The sequence below is a fragment of the Penicillium maclennaniae genome (genome assembly GCF_028827695.1).
Source record: "Penicillium maclennaniae strain IBT 15551 chromosome Unknown utg000005l:1.0-2652337.0:1.0-2654196.0, whole genome shotgun sequence".
Taxonomy (NCBI): Eukaryota; Fungi; Ascomycota; class Eurotiomycetes; order Eurotiales; family Aspergillaceae; genus Penicillium; species Penicillium maclennaniae.
The window spans coordinates 888,829-908,895 of record NW_026623217.1 but is presented as its reverse complement, the minus strand read 5'-3'; the positions used below and the strand labels follow the sequence as shown (position 1 = coordinate 908,895).

General features: G+C 52.2%; 8 protein-coding genes across 8 annotated transcripts; 6 read left to right on the top strand and 2 right to left on the bottom strand.

The window, feature by feature from the left end:
* Nucleotides 1-313: 313 nt before the first annotated feature.
* N7477_005575 (mediator of RNA polymerase II transcription subunit 14) lies at nucleotides 314-3,677 on the bottom strand (the record flags this gene model as incomplete). The annotated part of the gene is made up of 2 exons (XM_056967238.1): nucleotides 314-2,893; nucleotides 2,982-3,677. The coding sequence occupies 2 exons, from the start codon at nucleotides 3,675-3,677 to the stop codon at nucleotides 314-316; spliced, it is 3,276 nt and encodes a 1,091-aa protein (XP_056821992.1).
* An 814-nt stretch (nucleotides 3,678-4,491) lies between these two features.
* On the top strand, nucleotides 4,492-6,313 carry atg22-1 (putative autophagy protein Atg22; the record flags this gene model as incomplete). The annotated part of the gene is made up of 2 exons (XM_056967237.1): nucleotides 4,492-4,623; nucleotides 4,730-6,313. 2 exons carry the CDS (start codon nucleotides 4,492-4,494, stop codon nucleotides 6,311-6,313), a joined length of 1,716 nt encoding a protein of 571 aa, XP_056821991.1.
* Nucleotides 6,314-6,794: 481 nt separating this feature from the next.
* On the top strand, nucleotides 6,795-8,516 carry pdiA (protein disulfide isomerase PDI1; the record flags this gene model as incomplete). Its single annotated transcript, XM_056967236.1, has 4 exons — nucleotides 6,795-7,168; nucleotides 7,239-7,617; nucleotides 7,678-8,117; nucleotides 8,174-8,516. The coding sequence occupies 4 exons, from the start codon at nucleotides 6,795-6,797 to the stop codon at nucleotides 8,514-8,516; spliced, it is 1,536 nt and encodes a 511-aa protein (XP_056821990.1).
* Nucleotides 8,517-8,842: 326 nt separating this feature from the next.
* N7477_005572 (uracil-DNA glycosylase) lies at nucleotides 8,843-10,074 on the top strand (the record flags this gene model as incomplete). The annotated part of the gene is made up of 4 exons (XM_056967235.1): nucleotides 8,843-8,993; nucleotides 9,049-9,220; nucleotides 9,271-9,730; nucleotides 9,805-10,074. The coding sequence occupies 4 exons, from the start codon at nucleotides 8,843-8,845 to the stop codon at nucleotides 10,072-10,074; spliced, it is 1,053 nt and encodes a 350-aa protein (XP_056821989.1).
* A 469-nt stretch (nucleotides 10,075-10,543) lies between these two features.
* On the top strand, nucleotides 10,544-12,621 carry N7477_005571 (transcription factor domain-containing protein; the record flags this gene model as incomplete). The annotated part of the gene is made up of 3 exons (XM_056967234.1): nucleotides 10,544-10,630; nucleotides 10,680-11,850; nucleotides 11,912-12,621. 3 exons carry the CDS (start codon nucleotides 10,544-10,546, stop codon nucleotides 12,619-12,621), a joined length of 1,968 nt encoding a protein of 655 aa, XP_056821988.1.
* Nucleotides 12,622-13,353: 732 nt separating this feature from the next.
* Nucleotides 13,354-15,436, top strand: N7477_005570 (uncharacterized protein; the record flags this gene model as incomplete). The annotated part of the gene is made up of 3 exons (XM_056967233.1): nucleotides 13,354-13,685; nucleotides 13,744-15,337; nucleotides 15,395-15,436. 3 exons carry the CDS (start codon nucleotides 13,354-13,356, stop codon nucleotides 15,434-15,436), a joined length of 1,968 nt encoding a protein of 655 aa, XP_056821987.1.
* Nucleotides 15,437-16,070: 634 nt separating this feature from the next.
* On the bottom strand, nucleotides 16,071-17,676 carry N7477_005569 (actin family protein; the record flags this gene model as incomplete). Its single annotated transcript, XM_056967232.1, has 3 exons — nucleotides 16,071-16,947; nucleotides 17,011-17,506; nucleotides 17,634-17,676. 3 exons carry the CDS (start codon nucleotides 17,674-17,676, stop codon nucleotides 16,071-16,073), a joined length of 1,416 nt encoding a protein of 471 aa, XP_056821986.1.
* A 140-nt stretch (nucleotides 17,677-17,816) lies between these two features.
* N7477_005568 (telomere length and silencing 1 family protein) lies at nucleotides 17,817-18,985 on the top strand (the record flags this gene model as incomplete). The annotated part of the gene is made up of 3 exons (XM_056967231.1): nucleotides 17,817-18,066; nucleotides 18,113-18,694; nucleotides 18,747-18,985. The coding sequence occupies 3 exons, from the start codon at nucleotides 17,817-17,819 to the stop codon at nucleotides 18,983-18,985; spliced, it is 1,071 nt and encodes a 356-aa protein (XP_056821985.1).
* Nucleotides 18,986-20,067: the final 1,082 nt, after the last annotated feature.

Below are 20,067 nucleotides of genomic sequence, written 5' to 3'. Positions count from 1 at the left end.
AACTACATAGTGAATTGTTCTTGGCATGTGTCTCGCTGCTCTTGCAGCCATTCTTCCTTCAATGGACAGAACATTCAAAATTAAGCAATGATGCTACGCCAATAATGTACAGACAGAAAAGAGCAAACTGTGTTTTACTACACGACTTGAGCAAGAACGCATGAAATAGGCGTCACATTGAGAGTCTACGAATACAGAATACAGTCTCGAAGAGAAGACCGTAGTCTCCCCTTCGAAGAATCACGCAACCCTGGAGACGGCTGAAGAGCTCCTTCGGATCCTTCGGAGATCGCAAGCACGGCGATAAACAGTGCTAATCGATCGTGATGACGTCAGCCTTGCCCATTCCGCCTTTCTGCGGCGAGGCCGTGGCTAGTTTGGGAGGCTGAGGAACTCCCTGGGGACGCGGCGGACTTGTAGCAGGCTGCTCCGGTTTCCCTTCATCGTCCTGCTTGTTGCGCACTGGATAAACAGCACACATGCACTCGTGGAGCCTGGAAAGGAGACCTCCCACTTCGTCGATGCTAGACATAGCACCGTCTCCAATACCCTGCCAGCCATCGCCTTTGGAGTTGTAAACCTTCTCTCGTACCGCTGCGACGATTTGACTGCGATCAAGCAGATCAGTAGCATTGGCATCCTCTAAAACCCATACTGAGCGGCCATTCCGCGGGCGAGCAGACAGTCGGAAACGAAATTTTAAGCGAGGATAGTGGATTTGATAGGAAACGGGCGTCCTCACTGTGACATGCACCAGTGAGGACTGTGTCTGCGCCGGCTTGAGGGTAATTTGATCGAGGCAGTGCAGAAGCGGGAATGTATCTGACATAAAGCCGAGGATAGAGTTGACACCGGATTCAGCAAAGCGATGGTTCAAGGCCACTGTAAGGGACTCCGAAATGCGACGGTGAGGGCTAGGGTAGTCGAAATTGACCTGCAAGCGCAGCTGGAAAAGGGGATCGAGATTCGACAGGGCCTGAGGAACATCGATCTGGGTTGATAAAGAAGGCCCCGAGACATGGATGCCGAATCGACAGGAGAACTTCTTGTTGGGTCCATAGGAGAACGCGACCTCGTTAAGCGACAATGACCGAGGCTCCATATGCTTCTGAATAAGAGATTGAAGGATGGATAGAACACATTCAAGTCGCTGCAGGCGCTCAAACAGGATAAGGACCACGGAGTGGCCCGCTGGTACGAGCAACCGAAGCGCAAACCCGCTACCTTTGTCTTGCAGAAGTAAGGAAGAATCCATCTGTGAAACAAGTGGAATAAGGCATTTGATACGGAATCGTAAAGTCCCATAAGCCATGAGGACTACTGACTGACTTTCACGATCAATTCCATGGAATGAGAGACGGACAGTATCCTGCAGATAGGATTCTTTTTCAAGCCCTGACGGCAAAGGTATCCGAAATGCGGAAGGGATCGTGGACGTCTTATACTGCAAGTAGAGATCCGGCACTTGTAGGTCACTCCCCAACTGCAATTGCTCCAGTGGCGGATAGAAGTAGGCATTAGGCAAGTCTGCCAGGCACCGTGCATTGGCATAAATTGCCAGCATCCCTGTCAAGCCATAAGTAAGCTCTGCACAGGCAGCGTAGTCGAATCGCCCTTGCTGAGCCATTAACGTTCTGCTAATTGCATGAGCTGGCGGGAAACCGGTGTTAAGATCATGAACAGCGAAGGGCGTCCCACTACGAGTGGCATCCACCGGGTGTAGTCGAAGCAACCACCAGTTATCGCTATCCATGCTGCTTGTCACAGCAGCGACCCAGCGACGATCCCAATGTGGATGAGTGAAGAACGCGGAGCGCAATACATTAGAAGGGAACAGCCGCCGGACATCGAGCCCCAAGCCTCTTTGGTTGACACTCTCAAGGCCAAGGGCCTTTATGCCAGACTCAATTTCGTCCACCGCAGTAAGGCATCTGAGACGTGTGACGCGAGCGAGCAACTCCTCAATTGCCGATTTATTGGGGGCTCGCTCACCCTCATGGCGCTCTAATGCGCTTGATGTACCTGATAACGTGATTATGCCTGACAGGGGTTCGACAGAAGCCCGAAGATGCCGGGAGAATGTTAATTGAATGTCGAGATAGCAATCCCCTGGTTCTGTCGAAGAAAGTTGCGCACGCAAAGACAGCGTACTGTTAGAGAAAAGTTTGTACTTTTTCAGTGTGGTATAGGCAGTTGCGAGGAGATGCGATGCGTGCAATGCGATAACACTTCGCAAAATACGTTCCATGGACAGCTTCTCTGTATCAAAATGAACAGCATCGCTATTCACTTGTTGCCCGTCTCGCATCCAGCGAAGGCCAAGACGTGATGCGTGGTCGCCCAAATCCTGGGAATAGCTTCGGGTTGGGCCTCTTCGAACACCGATTTCCACCCAGCTTTTCGGCCCTGCCGGCAGTGGCCAATATTGAACGACCAAGGTTCGATGCAACAGCTCAATACGCAGAGCCTCAGACCATAAGCCCCGTGCAAGGTCCCTGGCTTGTCTGAAGAGTGTATTTACCTTGTTGGTCAGGACTAGCCCATGTAAAAAATTGTAGCATCCCATCAGGCCTTCGGTGCGAAGAAGGTCGTTCACCTTGGCATCGAGCTCGTTGAAGATACGACCTTTCGGAATGGGAGATGACGGGGAAAAAAGAAAGCGTATGTCCACGAAGAAAAACTGTGAAGTCATTGCCTCTTCTGCCACTGACAGATCAAGCTCGAATTCCCCAGGGACGGTGAATGTCACTCGGCCATCATGGACACGATAATTCCGCAATGGACAAGGTGCTTGGTCATGCAATGCGAGCCGAATGCTGATAATGCGGTTAATTTTACGCAATGATTTCAGCGTTGCGCGTGCAGTTAATGATTTGGGGGGCTTGTAGCCGAACTGGACGAGATACTGTCAGATATATGCCGATAAACAGACGCGTGAGAAGACCGAACAGGAATGGTCCTCGAAGTACGCTCAGACTTACATCTGGCAGAGATGCTACTGTGCCCTTTGAAAGAACCTCTAGAGCTGTCTTCAAATCCGGGTTGGCGACCTGAGCCCGAACGAGGTCACGCTTCACCTCTCCAACGTATTGAACTGCGTTTTCGTACGCTTGGTGTCGTGTGCGGATGAAACCTTGGATATCAATGAGCCTGCTAACCTCTGCAGCCTGTCGGCTCCACTGGGAAAGAACAAGAAGCTTGATAAACTCTGCTCTCTTAGTATGCGCAAAGTCTAGGATCCGTAATTTCTTATGAACATTCTCTGAAGACTGATTACCCGTCGGTTTCCCATTTGTCATTGGGGCATTGGAGCCTTCAGAGGAAACTTGGATAGCAGCTAACTCGGTGATCAAATCGGAAAGATCATTCCAGCACTGTTGTACAGCTCGATTGATGAGTGTTCCAAAGGGAAAGAATCCTTGAGTGATGTGTGGCAGTTCGAAGGGTGCTGGTACCATATCTCCTGTCGTTTGAGATGCTACTTTGGTATGCTGAGTCAAGTCATCTGCTCCTTTTCCTGCTCCATTCACATGGACCGGCCCGTTCATGGATGCAGAGAATTGTCCGGATTTATCGATGTTCCCAAATGACCCAGGTGCGCCATTCGTAGCCTCGATTACATCCGACCTTCGCATAGGTCCCTCGGCGTTGACTTTTTCCATGACGACGCCGGGCATGTCTAATCCACTCGGCTCGTCGGCGCGTGTCAGCGCGTGTCGGTACCAATTTAGCCTTCCCCTCCTGGACCCTCTGCACAGCACAGAACACACAGCCTAGTTCAGTCGCTGTACCGAGCTCGACTCAGCTGGAGCGGATGATAGGAAGGGAAGCTGGAAGTAAAGCCCAGGCGAAATTTAGATGTTCTCAGCCCAGTGCCATGCGTATCACTGGCCGTGCAAAACAATGGTCGCGATCATAATCAAAGGAGCCAGGCAAATGCGGAGAGCCCGAATCGAAGTGTCGACAAGGCGATCAAGTGCAGGAGCAATCGAGGAAAGCTAGGACAAGTGAAAAGCTTCGGGCACGGCAGGCCGGATGTCGTTGCGCCTGGCTTTAGCGGGACGATGGGACGATCTGAGGTGGACGTGGGTGGATGTGGGTTAAAAGGCTCACACAGGTGTCGCGAGGACGACGGCAAGCCAGCTCAAGGTACAGAGAAGATCGGAGATCGAACACAGAGGAAGATTTTATCAGGAACGGTGAAGGGCGAGGCCCAAGATGGAATTGTGAAAGCGCGCAATGCGCACGCACCGCCTGCCTCCTTGGTGCCTTGATGCCTTGATGCCTAGTTATTAGTAATATCGTTAAAGAGCCGTATTGGTTATTTTGCGTTGACTGCCACCTTGTCTCGTACCGTACGAAACAAGGTGATTACGAGGAATGTTAGACCACAGATGACCTCACCACGACTTCCGAGCTACCGAGCTATCGAGCTATCTAGCTGTACCCTTGTCGACGTACCTGGCTAGGTCGAGCTCAGGAAGTATAGCCATGTCTCAACATGAGGCCGATGGCCAAATCCCTCAATTTCCGGGGATGATCCTCGCCCGACAAGCCAACGAGAGCTGGCTGGCTGGTACTGCTACGGCTGGGCGGCCGAGGTCTTCACCGTATGTGCCATGGGTATGTACACACCTCGAGTTCTGGAGTTCCCACTGACACTGATTAGGCTCTTTCCTCCCGATTACTTTGGAGCAGATGGCAAGGGATCGCGGTGTTCTTTTGTCAGATAAGACCACTCCGTGTACTCCATCTTGGAATCCCCCCCACGCAACTGTCCCATGCCGCCGAATATGGTGCCCAGGGGTCTGGCGTACGCCAGTGTATCATCTACTTCCTCGGTTCGGAGATTAATACGGCAAGCTTTGCGTTGTATACCTTTTCACTGAGCGTTCTGGTCCAGGCGATTCTGATCATATCCATGTCCGGTGCCGCCGATCATGGCAACTATCGCAAGAAGCTCCTAATTCTGTTTGCTTTTGTCGGTTCGGTGGCTACCATGTTGTTCCTTGTGGTTGTGCCTCAAGTCTATCTCCTCGGAGGGTTCCTTGCTATTGTGGCGAATACCTGCTTCGGTGCGTCTTTTGTCCTTCTCAACTCGTTTCTGCCGGTTCTTGTGCGCCATCATCCCTCAATTCTCGAGGGACATCGACCACGAGAGGCTGCCAATACATCAAACGGGGACTTATCTCCTCCCTTGGGTCTCGAAGCCCAACTGAGTCCCGATGACTCTTCGCCTTTGCTTGGTGCCAACAGGGAGACCAGCGAGGCAGAGGCCACAGCTGTGACCTCACTACAGCTTAGTCTCTCCACAAGGATCTCTTCATTCGGAATCGGTATTGGCTATGTTGGAGCAGTGTCCCTCCAAATCATCGCTATTCTCGTGGTGATGACTATCAAACAAACAACATTCTCTTTGCGGCTTGTTTTATTTCTGATTGGATTGTGGTGGTTCATCTTTACCATACCTGCTGCCATCTGGCTGCGAGCTCGGCCTGGGCCTCCACTTCTGGGCCCAGACGGAAAACCGCTTCACTCCTGGATCGCATACATGATCTATGCCTGGATGTCACTTGGAAAGACTGCGATGCGCGCACGTCGCCTCAAGGATATCTTAATCTTTTTAGCGGCCTGGTTTCTACTAAGTGACGGCATTGCCACTGTCAGCGGCACCGCCGTCTTGTTTGCTAAGACTGAGTTAAACATGAAGCCCGCAGCCCTTGGACTGATCAACGTGGTTGTGATGATTGCGGGGGTATTTGGCGCTTTCTCCTGGAGCTACTTATCAAGCCTGCTTCATCTTCGGGCCTCGCAAACTATCATTGCGTGTATCGTTTTGTTCGAGCTGATTCCCCTGTACGGGATTCTAGGTTATCTTCCATCCGTGCAGCGTTTGGGTATTGGTCTCCAACAACCATGGGAGATGTACCCGCTCGGAGCTGTGTATGGGCTTGTCATGGGCGGGCTATCGTCGTATTGCCGAAGCTTCTTTGCGGAGTTGATCCCACCGGGATACGAAGCGGCCTTCTATGCTCTCTACGCGATCACCGATAAAGGATCGAGCGTGTTCGGCCCCGCGATTGTTGGCGCCATTACGGATCGATACGGCGGGATCCGACCCGCATTTCTGTTCCTTGCCATTTTGATATTCCTCCCATTGCCTCTCATGCTGTTGGTCGACGTGGACCGTGGCAAACGGGATGCTCTGGCGCTGGGGGCTGAGTTAGATCAAGTTTCCGAAGCCCCTGGGTATGGAGCTATTTCTACGCGGCCGGAGGATCAGTTGAGCGTGACTTCCGCAGCTTTGTATTGAATATTATTTATTGATAGCCAAGGACAAGCGCGCATGCAATTCGGGTCGCTAATTTTGACGATCATATTTGAATCTATAGTAGAGGAGGTTGCAGAAGTAGAAGCAAGCTGGTGGCACACGTACCGAGATTACCAATCCTAGGAAGCAATGCAGGCTATGATAGCCGTAAGCCTGGGATTCCGGTGTAACAGGGCTAGGAGCAGAAGCGATCCCCTCTAAAGTGCAACTCGTGCAGTAACGTGTAGCGTGTAGCGTGTAGCGTGTAGCTGGTACCTGCGTGCACATATCAAAAGGGCTGGAAGGGCGGGTACCTGGACACAGGGCGGGCCTAAGGAACATCCCTTGCGTTTCCCTGCATTGCAGCTCCCGCTCCACTCGGCCCCCAAAGAACAAACTGTCCTTAACTCTCGTGGGGCCTTTTAATAATTCGTCCCCCTCCACTTTTCATACCTTCCTCATACTCTTCATTACACCCACCACCATGCGGTCATTTACACCTCTGGTTTTGAGCCTCCTCGGAGCTGTCGCAGCTGTCTCCGCTGCCGAACCTGCTGACGCTGCCGACTCCAATGTCATTACCTTGACCAAGGATACCTTTGACGATTTCGTCAAAGAGCACCCGCTCGTTCTCGCTGAGTTCTACGCCCCATGGTGTGGTCACTGTAAGGGTTTGGCGCCCAAATACGAGGAGGCCGCGACGGAGTTGAAGAGCAAGAACATTCCCTTGGTTAAAGTGGACTGCACCGTCGAGGAGGACCTCTGCCGGAGTTACGAGGTTGATGGATACCCGACTTTGAAGGTCTTCCGTGGCGCCGAATCGCACAAGCCATATGGAGGCGCCCGCCAAACTGAATCGTAAGCTTCTCTGGCTCATTGCGACGCGTTCGTGACCACCTGCTGACGGGCATGATTTTGTTTTACATAGGATTGTCTCTTACATGACCAAGCAATCGATGCCCGCCGTTTCTAGCGTGACTGAGGAGAATCTGGAGGATTTCAAGACCATGGATAAAATCGTCATCGTCGGCTATGTGGCCTCCGATGACAAGACCGCTAACAAAAGCTTCACCGCGCTTGCTGAGGCCCAAAGAGACACTTACCTGTTCGGTGCCTCAAATGACGTTTCTCTCGCCAAATCGGAGGGCGTGAAGCAGCCTTCTGTTGTCCTTTACAAGGACTTCGATGAGAAGAAGGCCGTCTACGACGGTAAGCTTGAGGAGGAGGCCATCCTCAAATGGGTCAAGACCGCTAGCACTCCTCTGGTTGGCGAACTGGGCCCTGAGACCTATTCTAAGTACATGGCGGTAAGTTATAGAGAAGTCTTCGACGTATGGTTTGACTAATATGCATCCCAATTTCGACAGGCTGGTATTCCATTGGCGTACATCTTCGCTGAGACCGCTGAGGAGCGTGAGAAGTTCGCCGAAGAATTCCGCCCCATCGCCGAGAAGCACCGTGGAGCCATCAACGTCGTCACCCTTGATGCCAAGCTCTTCGGCGCCCACGCCAGCAACCTGAACCTTGAACCCGAGAAATTCCCAGCCTTCGCTATCCAGGAGACCACTAAGAACTCCAAGTTCCCCTATGATCAGTCCAAGAAGCTTGACGCCAAAGAGGTCGGCAAATTCATTCAGAACGTCTTGGACGGCAAGGTTGAGCCAAGCATCAAGTCCGAGCCTATCCCGGAGTCTCAGGAAGGCTCTGTCACCGTGGTTGTGGGCCGCAACTACCAGGAGGTTGTCATTGACAACGAGAAGGATGTCCTCGTCGAGTTCTATGCTCCCTGGTGCGGACACTGCAAGGCGTAAGCTTCATTTCGCCCTTCATGTGATACGTGTGCTAATGGTTTTCTCTATCCAGTCTTGCTCCTAAGTACGATGAGCTCGCCGCTCTGTACAGTGATGTCGCGGACAAGGTCGTGGTTGCTAAGATTGATGCCACCGCCAACGATGTTCCCGATTCCATCACTGGTTTCCCCACCATCAAGCTCTTCCCCGCCGGCAAAAAGGACGAGCCTGTCGAGTACGCCGGCTCGCGCACTGTCGAGGACCTTGTCCAGTTCATTAAGGAGAACGGCAAATACGAGATCGACGGCCTGGCTGATGGTGCCAAGAAACCCGAGGAGGGCGCTGATGTCACTGTCTCGGCCTCCAAGGTCGCTGAAACTCCTGCTCCTTCCGACGAGGCTCACGACGAGCTGTAAACTTTCCTCGCCTGGATAATTGTGCCTAGTCATTTGTATTACCAGTTTGAAATGGACCTTTGAGTAACAAGCATGCCTATTCCATAAGCCCTGTGTAGAGTCGGGGAAGTGGCACACGTAGGAGAGGAATCTGAATGTGATGGATCCGTGCTTTATTGTGGAGTCGGATTCGCCTTATCTAATCTACGACGCGTTGTCGCGGAACGCGTAGATCGACGTCGACGACGTATCTTCAGACTCCTCGTTTCCTGCTGCATTGACTTTCCTCACACTTTTTGTTGAATGACAGTGATCGCTTTTCGGTAACAACGAACCTTTCCTTCGCCATGGTTAGCCCGGCATTGAAACGAAACGCGGACCACCTCTCAGCCTCATCGGCAGACAGCAAAAAGCCCAAAAGCGCTAGTATCACGTCCTTTTTTGGCCCCCCCCAAGTCGAAAGCCCACCCTACCACACAGGAATTAGCTTCGGCTCCGGTACTGCATCAATCGACTTCTTTCAACAAGGACAAATGGGTTACGTCTCTCACAGCGGAGCAAAAGGACCTGCTGCAGTTAGAGATTGATACTTTGGACGAGAGTTGGCTTGCTCATCTAAAAGATGAGATTCTAAGCACAGATTTCCTGAATCTCAAGCGCTTTCTCAAGAAGGAGAAAGATTCCAATGCCAAGGTTTTTCCTCCAGAGGAGGATATCTATTCCTGGTATCTCGAGTCCGAGCCCATCATCCCTTGTCTTGTGCTAACATATCAAGGTCCCGACACACGCCTTTGCACAGTGTCAAAGTTGTCATCGTCGGCCAGGATCCATACCACAATGACAATCAAGCTCACGGCTTAGCGTTCTCTGTGCGACCTCCAACTCGAGCTCCGCCATCTCTAGTGAACATCTACAGAGGAATTAAGAAAAATTACCCGGATTTTCAAATCCCGCCCAATGATGCTGGACTACTCACTCCTTGGGCCGACCGGGGTGTCCTGCTGCTCAATACCTGTCTCACGGTTCGTGCCCATCAGGCAAATAGCCACTCCAATAAGGGATGGGAGAAATTTACCCAGAAGGCAATTGATCTGGTTGCTCGAGTGCGCACAAACGGAGTGGTCTTCCTGGCATGGGGCAAACCCGCTGGAATGCGAGTGGCAAAAGTCAACCGACAGAAGCACTGTGTACTGCAATCAGTGCATCCTAGTCCACTGAGTGCCCATCGAGGATTTGTAAGTTACTACCTGTTGCTGCTCGTGGACACAACCTGTGTCATATGCCACACGCTGCTAACATTGGATTCCAGTTTGACAACGGTCATTTCAGGAAATGCAACGACTGGCTGGCGTCACGATATGGGGACGACGAAATCATTGACTGGAGTCTCGTACCGACCAAGCACTCCATTTCCCCGTCCTCAAATAAGGAAAACTCGTCTGTATTGGCCAAAAATGCGTTATCAACAAGAAATGCTCCGGCTTCTTGTCCGGATAAAGAAGAAACCAAACAATTTCCCGTGGAAGACGAATTCGATGACGCGGACGTTCTCGAAGCTCTTGCGGAGGTAGAGGCTTAAACAAGGCATTGATTTTGCATGACTTGCGGCACTCTTCCGCATTTTACTTGCTCAATTTTCTCTCGGCCATTTGCCAGCTCCGATAGGCACAGGGGGCTTGTGGTGTATTAAAATCTTGGATTTTCTACGAGACTCAACGGTTATCTCCGATTCGGTGCTTCAAGACATCAGCTTAGATACATGACGAAAGGTGCAATGTCCTGGGGCAAATAGAACGATCATTTTAGGCGATTGTAGGAAATAAATTATGCAACGCATTATTGCTCACAATCCAAATCAGCCAGACATCCGATGCATCGAAAGGCCGGGGGAATATCCAGTGTCATGGATTGAGAAAGAGGCGGATCGCTGGTTCGGGGCGGTTGGTGGTCCGCCCGCCACTTATCGATAAAACCACCGCAAGCTTCCTCACGCCTCCGGTCGTACCGTTCGAAGGTACGATGTGGACCAAGTACGCGTCTTCGATCCCATGGAGCTCACTTGGCTTGCCGACACTCCTCAGTCGCGGAGTAGAACTCGAGCTCTGCGAGCCTGTCCCGCCTGCCAGCGGAGAAAGGTATTCGAACGCAAAACAGATCTCGTGGTCACTGCTAAGGAGATGTTAGAAACGATGTCGACATCTGACTGCCAATCCGGACATTGTGAATGATCACTTTTCCCGCAACTCCAGGGGCGGTGTCTCGAGCACCTTCACTGTCGATACTTCACGTCACCGGTCTTCTCATTCCCACGCTCCGGGCCGGATGAGAACTGCGTCTGCGGATGCGGCCTTGCCATCATTTCCTAGCACGGAAAGATTTGTTGGTGATCTGAACCCCGAAGCTGTTATTCGAGAAAGACTAGATGAGTCTACTGGTAATCCTCTTCGCGACCGCATTGGGCTTTGGATCAGCTCGCAAACCCCAGAGAATGCTGGCAGCGCGAGAAACAAGCGCCAGACCTCTGGCTCGGAGCCTGTACCTAATGGCCTGCCCCAATCAACGCTTGACGGTGACTCGATAGCATCGGTTCTGCATCAACGTTACGGGTCTGCATTGCAAGCGTGTGGCCCCCTTCCACTCGTGACACGCGATCCATTAACGGCTATCTATTTCTCAAGGTTTAATCATATCATTCCCCTCATCGAAAGGGATGCTTTCCTACATGACCAGGCGGAAGGCTTGACCTCGATTTTTCTCGAGAGAGCCATCTGCCTTGTCGCTGCCAAAGACGCTGCTGCTTGTTCTCATTTACACCTCGCGGAGGGTGGGCTACTACAAACCCCACGTCAATTCTGTAGCGAGGTTTACAAAGGACTTGTCGCAGCCATGGATGCAGAACTGGAGACGGATCGCTTGACTCGCATCCGTATACTGGCATTGATGTCTCTACACTGTGAAGGATATGAAGGAGCGGAGGCGGCTTCGCTTCACCTGTGCCAGGCCATCCACCAGGCCCAAACGATAGGTTTACATTTAGACCGGCCGGACCGAACATCTGTGGACCCCCTTGCCGAACTTTTCTGGTGTATGTGGACGTTGGACAAAATGCATGCAAGCATTGGCGGGCGTCCGGTGCTCCTGGCCGATCGCGATATTGGAGTTGCGAAACCCAATACCCAACCCCAGAACCACGGCGCATTCGGGGTATGGCTGGCCATCTCCGACCTTCTTGCAACCGTCATATCCTTTTATAGACCGTCTGCGGGTACCACGAGCGGATGGGAAGAGGGATTTCCTGCCTTTGAAGATATCGTGGGAGAGAACGCTCAAGGAGATTTAGACTATGCGACTCTGGGTACGATTGTTCTTAAGATCCTGTCAAGTTTCAACCGAATGAGAGCTAATTGTCATGACAGGTATCCTGGAGCTCTATTATCATTGCGTGGCAATTTTGTCCTGTCGATACAAACTGACCGAGGGCCTTGATAGCAGTAGAGTCTCGTCTATACGACAGGGTCTCGCAGCCATTCGTATTCATTTTATTGTCGCATCAGAATGTAGAGGCAAATTACCACCTTTTCCAATTGTACCCTACGCAATTACGTTGTCCATGGGTGTCTCCTATCGACAGCTCCGGTCCAGCAAGCTAGTCACTCATTTCGACCGAGCCAAGGCTAGCCTGGAAGCATGCTGTTCACTGCTGGAGAATCTTAGTCCACAGTGGTATTCTGCGGAGGCAATGGCTCGTCTGGGAAGGAAAGCATTGCAACAGATTGACTATGAGCATCAGCGGCACCCAGCATCAGCACCCTCAGTCTCGCAACCTACAACCGGCGCGGCTCTGACCGTTCCGATAGCCACTGAAACCTCGAATGGGAATGGGAATGGGAATGGGAATGATGGTCCAGCTCATGGAGGAACCGAAACCGATTCGGTCATGGCACCTATGGGATCGGGCCCCGAAGTGCCGATGGAGAGCCCCCCAGCAGCGATAGGCGTGCTAGATACCTCGATGAACGGATTTGCAGATATTGACACATTATTTGGAGATTTCTTGGACTTATCCTTGCCGACAAATTTTTGGGATCCCATTTTCGCCGATGAAGAGCAGACGGAGATTCAGTGAAGCAGCAGGGCTAGACCACGCCAGCGCGGTCTGTGGGGAAACAAATGGGGATCGTCAAAAGGCGCACTCTTCGCAGGATCTCCGATCGTCGTTCTGTTTCTTTGTCGAGCATAGTGGATATGCCATAAGGGGTATCCATGGGAGAGGCCGGTGTCAAACTGCCCCTGGTGAAAGGTTCCACCATCAATCGGAACACGAAATTCTTTCGAGGCATCTGCGCCGACCGCTCATTTCGGCCCCGTTTTATCGAATCCCATCTTCTATTCTCTTATTTCCTTATTGATATCTAAACCCTGTAATTTCTGCTATCGACTCGAACTTATTATTCGAACACTCGTGGTCCCCGCGAGTCTCAACTTTTTTTTCTTCTTTTTTTTCTATATATTCAATCCCTTTCGCCCCGCCACTGAGGTTTCGGTTTCGGTTTCCGGTTTAACGTTCGTGTCTCTGCTATACCCCCCTCTAACATCCTCCCCCCGTAATATACGTCCTTGCGTGCTGATTCAAGTCCGCCAATCTCCCAGCCATTCGCGGAACCCCCTCGTCACATAGTCGCCGCACAAGGCTGGTCACGAACGCGGTTTAATACCAGACTGCGTCCCGATGGATGCTGGCATACGCTTTGATTGGCATGTCATCCACCGCGACTAAACCAATTCAGCGACTGCCCAATACCACGAATGTATACTTGAAGAGGGGTTAAAGGGAACCCTGCAACCCTGCGGAGCTCAAATGACGCGCGATCAGTTGGGTCCCTGGCAGCTTCATGGTAAAGAATCACTGGCGGCAATGGGTATGAACAACACACCTACTGCTGGTAGAGTTGAACCCGAACAACAGCTGGCCTGTTCAACGGCTGTGGATACACCGCAAGCGTCATACCCTAGCCATCCAATCACCCAGCTCCAGGGTCCCTTCGAAGAGTCGATTTTGGAAGCAAACAAGAACCTCGCAGAGCTATGGGCCGTCGAAATCGATGCGCAGACACGTCGGCGTGATCTGCTAGAAAACGATGAATATGAACGACTATGTGGACGAAAATGGCGCCAGAGAGCCGAAGAAAGGTAAGAAGAGAATGGTATTTCGGCTTCGTTGAAGCATGTGGGGTTGACTCAGATGTAGATACCATCCATTCTGGAAGCTGGTTTCCCAGATGGTATATGGTGTCCACCTTCTGGTCAAGCGGCTCGCGAAATCCGATCTCGACGTGATGAAGATTCTTCAAGGCCATGTCGACGAGCTGGATGGCTTCCTGCAAAGAACCACGGAGGATTTCATGATTATTCATCTGGATGTACGCACTAGGATACAATACCTGAGTCTCCCTCTCGCCAATCTCGACGTGTTTGATGAAATGTTGCAAGACCGGAATTTTCGATTATCCCTCGTGTCCTACAATGATCAGATCGAACACGCCGTCGATCGATTTACACTAACCATTACGGATTCGCTCAAAGATCTTCACAAGGGCAAGGAGGCCATGGCAGCCTTATGGTACTACATGCGCCAGCAGGCAAATGAAGGCTGTTTTGAAACGGGTCATCTCAGCCCTTTCTATCAAACCATGAGAGACAATATTGAGGGTTGGTTCAACGCGATAGCCAAACTTCGTCGGCGCGGGGAAGCACTGTCCAAGGCACTTGGTAAATTGGCCTTTGCAGTCACTGAGATGCAGCGGCGCGTTGGGGTGGCTAGCCGGAAGGATGTGCAATCCATGATCAAGACGACCAGCAAAGGCCCGACTCGAACCTTGTCGATTTCACAAAGGCTTCTTGTGAGGAGGTCAGGCACTCCAGGTGCGCGTACAGGATATGAAAAGCCCTTACCAGGTGATCCTTTTTTGCAACCCCAGACCCCTCGACCAGCTTCTCGACCGGCTTCTCAGACAGTCAAAATGCCAACAGCAAAACGCGACAGGAACCTCAACGATGCCAAGGCCACTAAAAGAGAAAGTGTCCTCCCAAAGGTCATCAACCGAGCGAAATCATGCAGCGCCTTGGTAGCAGGACGTAATTCTATAGACTCGGATGCCACGATGCCTCGAACACCAGGAAGACTTACGAAACGACTCTCCAAGCCCTTCCTCACTAGACGATCGGCCAGTGAGAAGACGGAGATCCCTCAAAATCGTCCATTCACAGCTCCAGCTCGGACACTCAAATCCCGCAGTGCATCTATCGGACAATTAAAGGTCATATGGGCAAATGACCGTCTGCAGACCCAGCAATCAATGGCAAGATCACCCCATCGTTCGCGACGACAAGCTCCCCACTTTCCAAATGGCAGTGAAACAATGAAGGACCAAATATCCCACTTCTTGAAGACGGACCGCGTGGTTGAAGCATGGGAAAACATTACCACCAAGGCAGACTGCTATGGCCAAACACTCATCAAGACCAAGGAGTGGCCCAGCAGTATATTCCGGGCCAAATCGTCTGAGGGTTTACGAGCCCAGCCCAGCAAATCGGGTCATTCTGCCGCTGGATTAGGCAGACAGTTGTCCTGGGTGCAGGAACCGGACTTTTTGAATACATACTCATTCAAACAAAAGCCCAAGCCTTCGCCTCGAATTCACGTGCTTTCTGTACAGCTGGTCCTGGATGAAGAATTGATCTTTGCTCAGGAGAGCGAGGAGGCTTCCGATATGAGCGCCGAGACCGGTTCGATGATTACAGCGCTACCGGCTTTGCCACCGACACCAGCATCAATTTCATCGGTTAGTTGCATATCACTAGGCTCTCCATTGGAATAGGTATGGCTGACGAACCAACAGGTGGCTATTGAATATAGACCTCGAACAGTTGATTGCGCATAAGCGTGATGACTTGGACGGTCTGCACATTTATTTCTCAACAGATCCTTGCTCAGCGCACAAAGTGTGGGGACGAAAGCAGGACGCATCGGGACCACAAAACAGAAATTACCTATAGACGGGCAGAGTCTGAATGTTAGGTCTACTGCTCAGTTGGAATCTCGCGTTGGCTCGTTATATACCCCGCATCTGTATTGCAAGAAATCAATTCCCCTTGGGCGCGCATTCAGATGCAGCAGAACCATCTTTTACACGAAATTTCCTTCTCCTTTGCCGGCAGATAGCTCAAAGGCAGAGCGCTATCTGGTAGTGACAGCAATTTTTGAGCTGATCCCGAAGACAAATGACAAATTTCCTGAAACACTTGTGAAAGAGTCTAATTTCGCCTCGGCGAAGATCATATTCATGTTGACCTTTGTTCTAACCAAAAGTCTTCCAACGTAGCTCTTTGGCTGTGCAAATCAATCGGAAATGAAAACCTAGCATTGAGTCTTCAGACCTTTATGGCCGAGCCTAATACACATTGCAAGCCCCGGCGAAGCGCCAAAGCAGTAAACGCCCATACACAAACCAACAAAGCCGGACCTTTTCATAACACATGAGCCCATGGCCGAACAAATTCGAAATTACTCCGGGATCATTTGCAGCGCTTCTCCACGATGTTTGCACCATGTTCATCATATTCCTTTTTGGAGATCCACATCTGGTGGAAGGTGCCAAGACTGGCCAGGATGCTTCCTCCGATCCAAGAACCGAATCGTCGCTCAGCGGTGTTTCCGGGAGCGGAGATACGCACGCGCGGTCCGGGGAAGAGCTGCATCAATTCGTGGTTCAAGCGATCAGTGAAGCCGTAGAGCAAGCTAGACGCTCCAGTCACAACAACATTGCCCAGAAGATGAGGCCGGATATCAACATCGACACCACTCAAGGACGCCTTGATCAGCTCTGGGAGGGTTTGAGTCTGCGTTGGGGCAGGGAAAGATGAGTCTGGGTCAGGAATGGCGGCCTTCGCATCGAACAAGGATTCGACGACCCGGAAGCGATCCGCGCCAAAGAGCTGATTGTATCCGTCGGGGAACTCAAATGGACGGCCGGGAGAACTGCGAGCCATCTCCTCATTGGAGACACCGGTAGGGCCAGTGGCAGAGAGCTTGTTCGGCCCAGGCCAAACCTGAACCACGCACTCCTTGAATTCAGACAATGTCCGCTCCTCGAGAAGAGCGCGGTAGGTAGCGTCCGGTGCTTTGTCTGCGGGAAAGGTCTTGTACTTGGCCTGGGGTGGCTGGCCAGCTTCAACAGCAGTCTTTGAGGAGATCAAGTAATGCGGCGTGATAGTAATGGGTTGCGGGGAGTTCTTTTTGAACAGTGCGCGGATCTGGGATGAGACATAGTCGCCTCCTAGGGGAGAGTGCTGGACGCCTCGCTTGAGGATCATGCCGTCGTGAACTGGTGTGATAGAGATGTTCGAAGCGCCAATATCAATCACCAGGGCGGAGGCTTTTCCAGAGGCAAATCTGAACAGGGAACGTGTTAGGCAAGATGCATGCTGTAAAAATCAGATCGGTCGCGAGACTTACGCCGCAAGCACACCACTTCGTGCCAGATAAAAGGCGGGTGTGCCCCAGGACTCCATCGCAATCTCGATGGTCTTCTCGCGAGCCCTGACAGGGTTCCAGCCAGGCTCGGTCATCAACAACGGACTGTCGGCCAGGGGCTTCTCGTCTGACTCCACCTCCATATCCGTGGGGAGCTCATCATTAGAGATGTCATTCAAGCCATTGTGAAGGGGGTTGCTGGCCTTTGCGCCAGTCAATCGTGACGTGAATGAATATTCCCACACCTTCTCGGCCATGTCCCAATCTTCAACAATGCCATCCTTGCCGATCGGGTTGTAGATAGACAGGCCGGGACGCGGAGTCACGAAAATGTCGTCGCCGAAGACGAGCTTTTCTTGTCCGTCGGCACTGTATTTGCCGTAGTGCGTCGGGATCAAGGACTTGGGGGCGTCTTCCCCAGCAAAGCCAGCGCGAGTGGTGGAATAGCCGGGATCGAGAACAATGGCAGAGACCTCATCTAAGCGCGCAGATATCAGGGATTAGTGTTCATTCATTCCGGCATCGCGCGTTTCCTCGCTTGAAAGGAATTGAGGGAATCAAGAGAGAAAGAGAGAGACAAGGGCGTCGCATCGCGCAGCACGTACCTCCACCGTACTCGCCAGCCTGGGGCGGATTAGATGAATTCATGTCGACGGCAAAGGCAAGAAGTGATTGCGCGAGGTATTCGACAATGCCAGTCAAGACCTTGAGAGGGCGAATGAAGAAGGGGAAGGCGGTCTTTTCGGTGCGGGAACAGCTTTGGGCGGAGATTGATTGGATCTTGGCAAATGACCTCACCTTGGATCCTCCAATTCTTCTTTCTTCCTCTCAACTGTCAATGCACCCGACACACCATTGATATGGATCCTGATCTCGCTCCAGAGTCTCTTTTTCGCCCTGCGAAACGGCGTAAGTTTATACGGCGGCGCCCTGGTGACAGCTCCAATACTACGGCCGGGGACCTGATCGCCGATGGCAATGAAAATGATGGAGCTCAACCTGCTCTGAGACGACGACAATCATACAGCGCCTGCGGGCGTCATTCGCCTTCGACGGCCTTGTACTACTCGGAAAGGTGGCATAGGATTCTCCGCCGCCTCGCGAATGGGCCAGGATGACAGCCGGCGGACAGCGCCGGGCTCTGCGAAAGATATGGACAAAGAGACAGGTCAAGATATGAGGGATCGATTTACCGGGAATAGTGGCCAGACGGTGGATGTGGACAGACACATGTACGAGAGATCTCTTCGATGCGCGGGCTTGGGGGAGATGCCGACTAACAAGATAAGGATGGCCTACATAGATTCCGAGATGGCTAAGCGTTACCGACGTAGCCCACATCTGGAGAACACGAGTCTTGATAGACCCTCGCGAGAACCCACCGGTGGCCAGACCGTAGCTGGGCAGCTTGAGCGCGAGCCAGCATCGCTCGGCCGACTCCACGAGATCGATCTCGGCCATGAGACCAAACTACAGAACATTGCACGTACGGAAGCCGCCACTCGACAATTGGTTGGGAATGAAGACTCGTTACCTCGTGGAGAAGCTGCTTCACAGAGCGATCGCCTCGGTCCGAGTGAGAATGCGTCGCGAAAGGGCAAAAGACGGACCAGCGCCGACATCGAACGAGACCGACTGGTAGAGGAGGTATTGCGTGAAAGCAAACGTATGTATCATCCTCCCGACCCTTCCCCAGCGACGCTAAGCTGGATCTTTAGTGGATGTCTACGACGAACCAGACGATGAAGTCCCGCATGATGGCCAGGCCGCCGACGACCGAATTGCGGAGCAGTTTCGACGAGACTTCATGGATGCCATCGAGGCCCGCCGCCGAATGCCCAAGACCCGTACCACCAAGACAGAGAATACCGAGGTACCCAAAGGACCCAAATTGGGCGGCAGTCGCAGTGCGAGAGCCGCGATGCGGGAGATGCAGAGCAAACCCGGGCAGAAATAGTGCGCGATGTCGCGTCTGCGGAGTAGTTATGACCGATTATGAGAAATATTGTACCCTCCAACTTGATAAGACATTCTAGGATTTGAAGTGGAGGTGGAGTGCTACGTCCGATAAAGCAGTGTCTCGTGGGTGGCACCTGTGTGATATATTTTTTCCACAATCGGTAGTCGGTAGACGGTCGAAATGTATCATAGCTAACTACCCATAGCTGATCGCATCACCATGCCCTTTGCACAGAACAGACGCCACATCGGTGTTAGACGACCCATGCTCGCGTACGACTCTCATGGGGGCAGATGTATTTTTGGAGCCGGGTGATGACACCGCCACCTCTGAGGGCTATGTGATTTGGACGTGATTTGGACGTGACAGGAAGGCCCCATTGTGGCACGGATCAGCCTATAGCGAGACAGAGGTAATAAGATCATGAGTGACCCAACAAATTGTCCCTCGCGCCTGGCCTGTCTCAGTTTAATGGCGCGCGGCACGATCAGAATCCACTATCCCGCACTGAAGACAGCGCTGGGGGAACATCGACAAGCTCAATCGCCAGGTCATTCCAGGTGAAGCGTGTGTCCGAGATCAGTGTCGATCCACTATAATCTGGAACGATGCGATCGACGGTATGTGGCGATGTTCCATGCCCAGATGGAATGTCTCCGGCAAAGTCTTCTCCTGGAGTCCAGGAACATTCTGCAAGGCATGGGGGACACGTAGTGGCCCGCCCAAGTGGGCAGACGGTGGCTGGACCCAGCACTGCTTTCAGCCAATTCAACCATGGATCACGGTGGCCGGGCCGCCGAGGGGCGTCTTAGGGTGTTAGGGCTGATTCGGGGGCGTACTGGGGCCTCTCTGGACTCCGTGGTTCCACTTGTATGGGACATGGGTGTGTATACCATGAGGAAACGGGCACACAGCTGGCGGCGCTCACATGGCTAGGAGGGATCAGCTTCGGTCTCCGACATCAGAATAGCCACAATACGATGGTCGCTTTCCGTCAAAAGTGGAACTGCGACGAGTCTAGACTTCTGAAACGAGCTGGGGCCAATCCATACTCAGGGGTAAGGATCCATCGGTCGAGA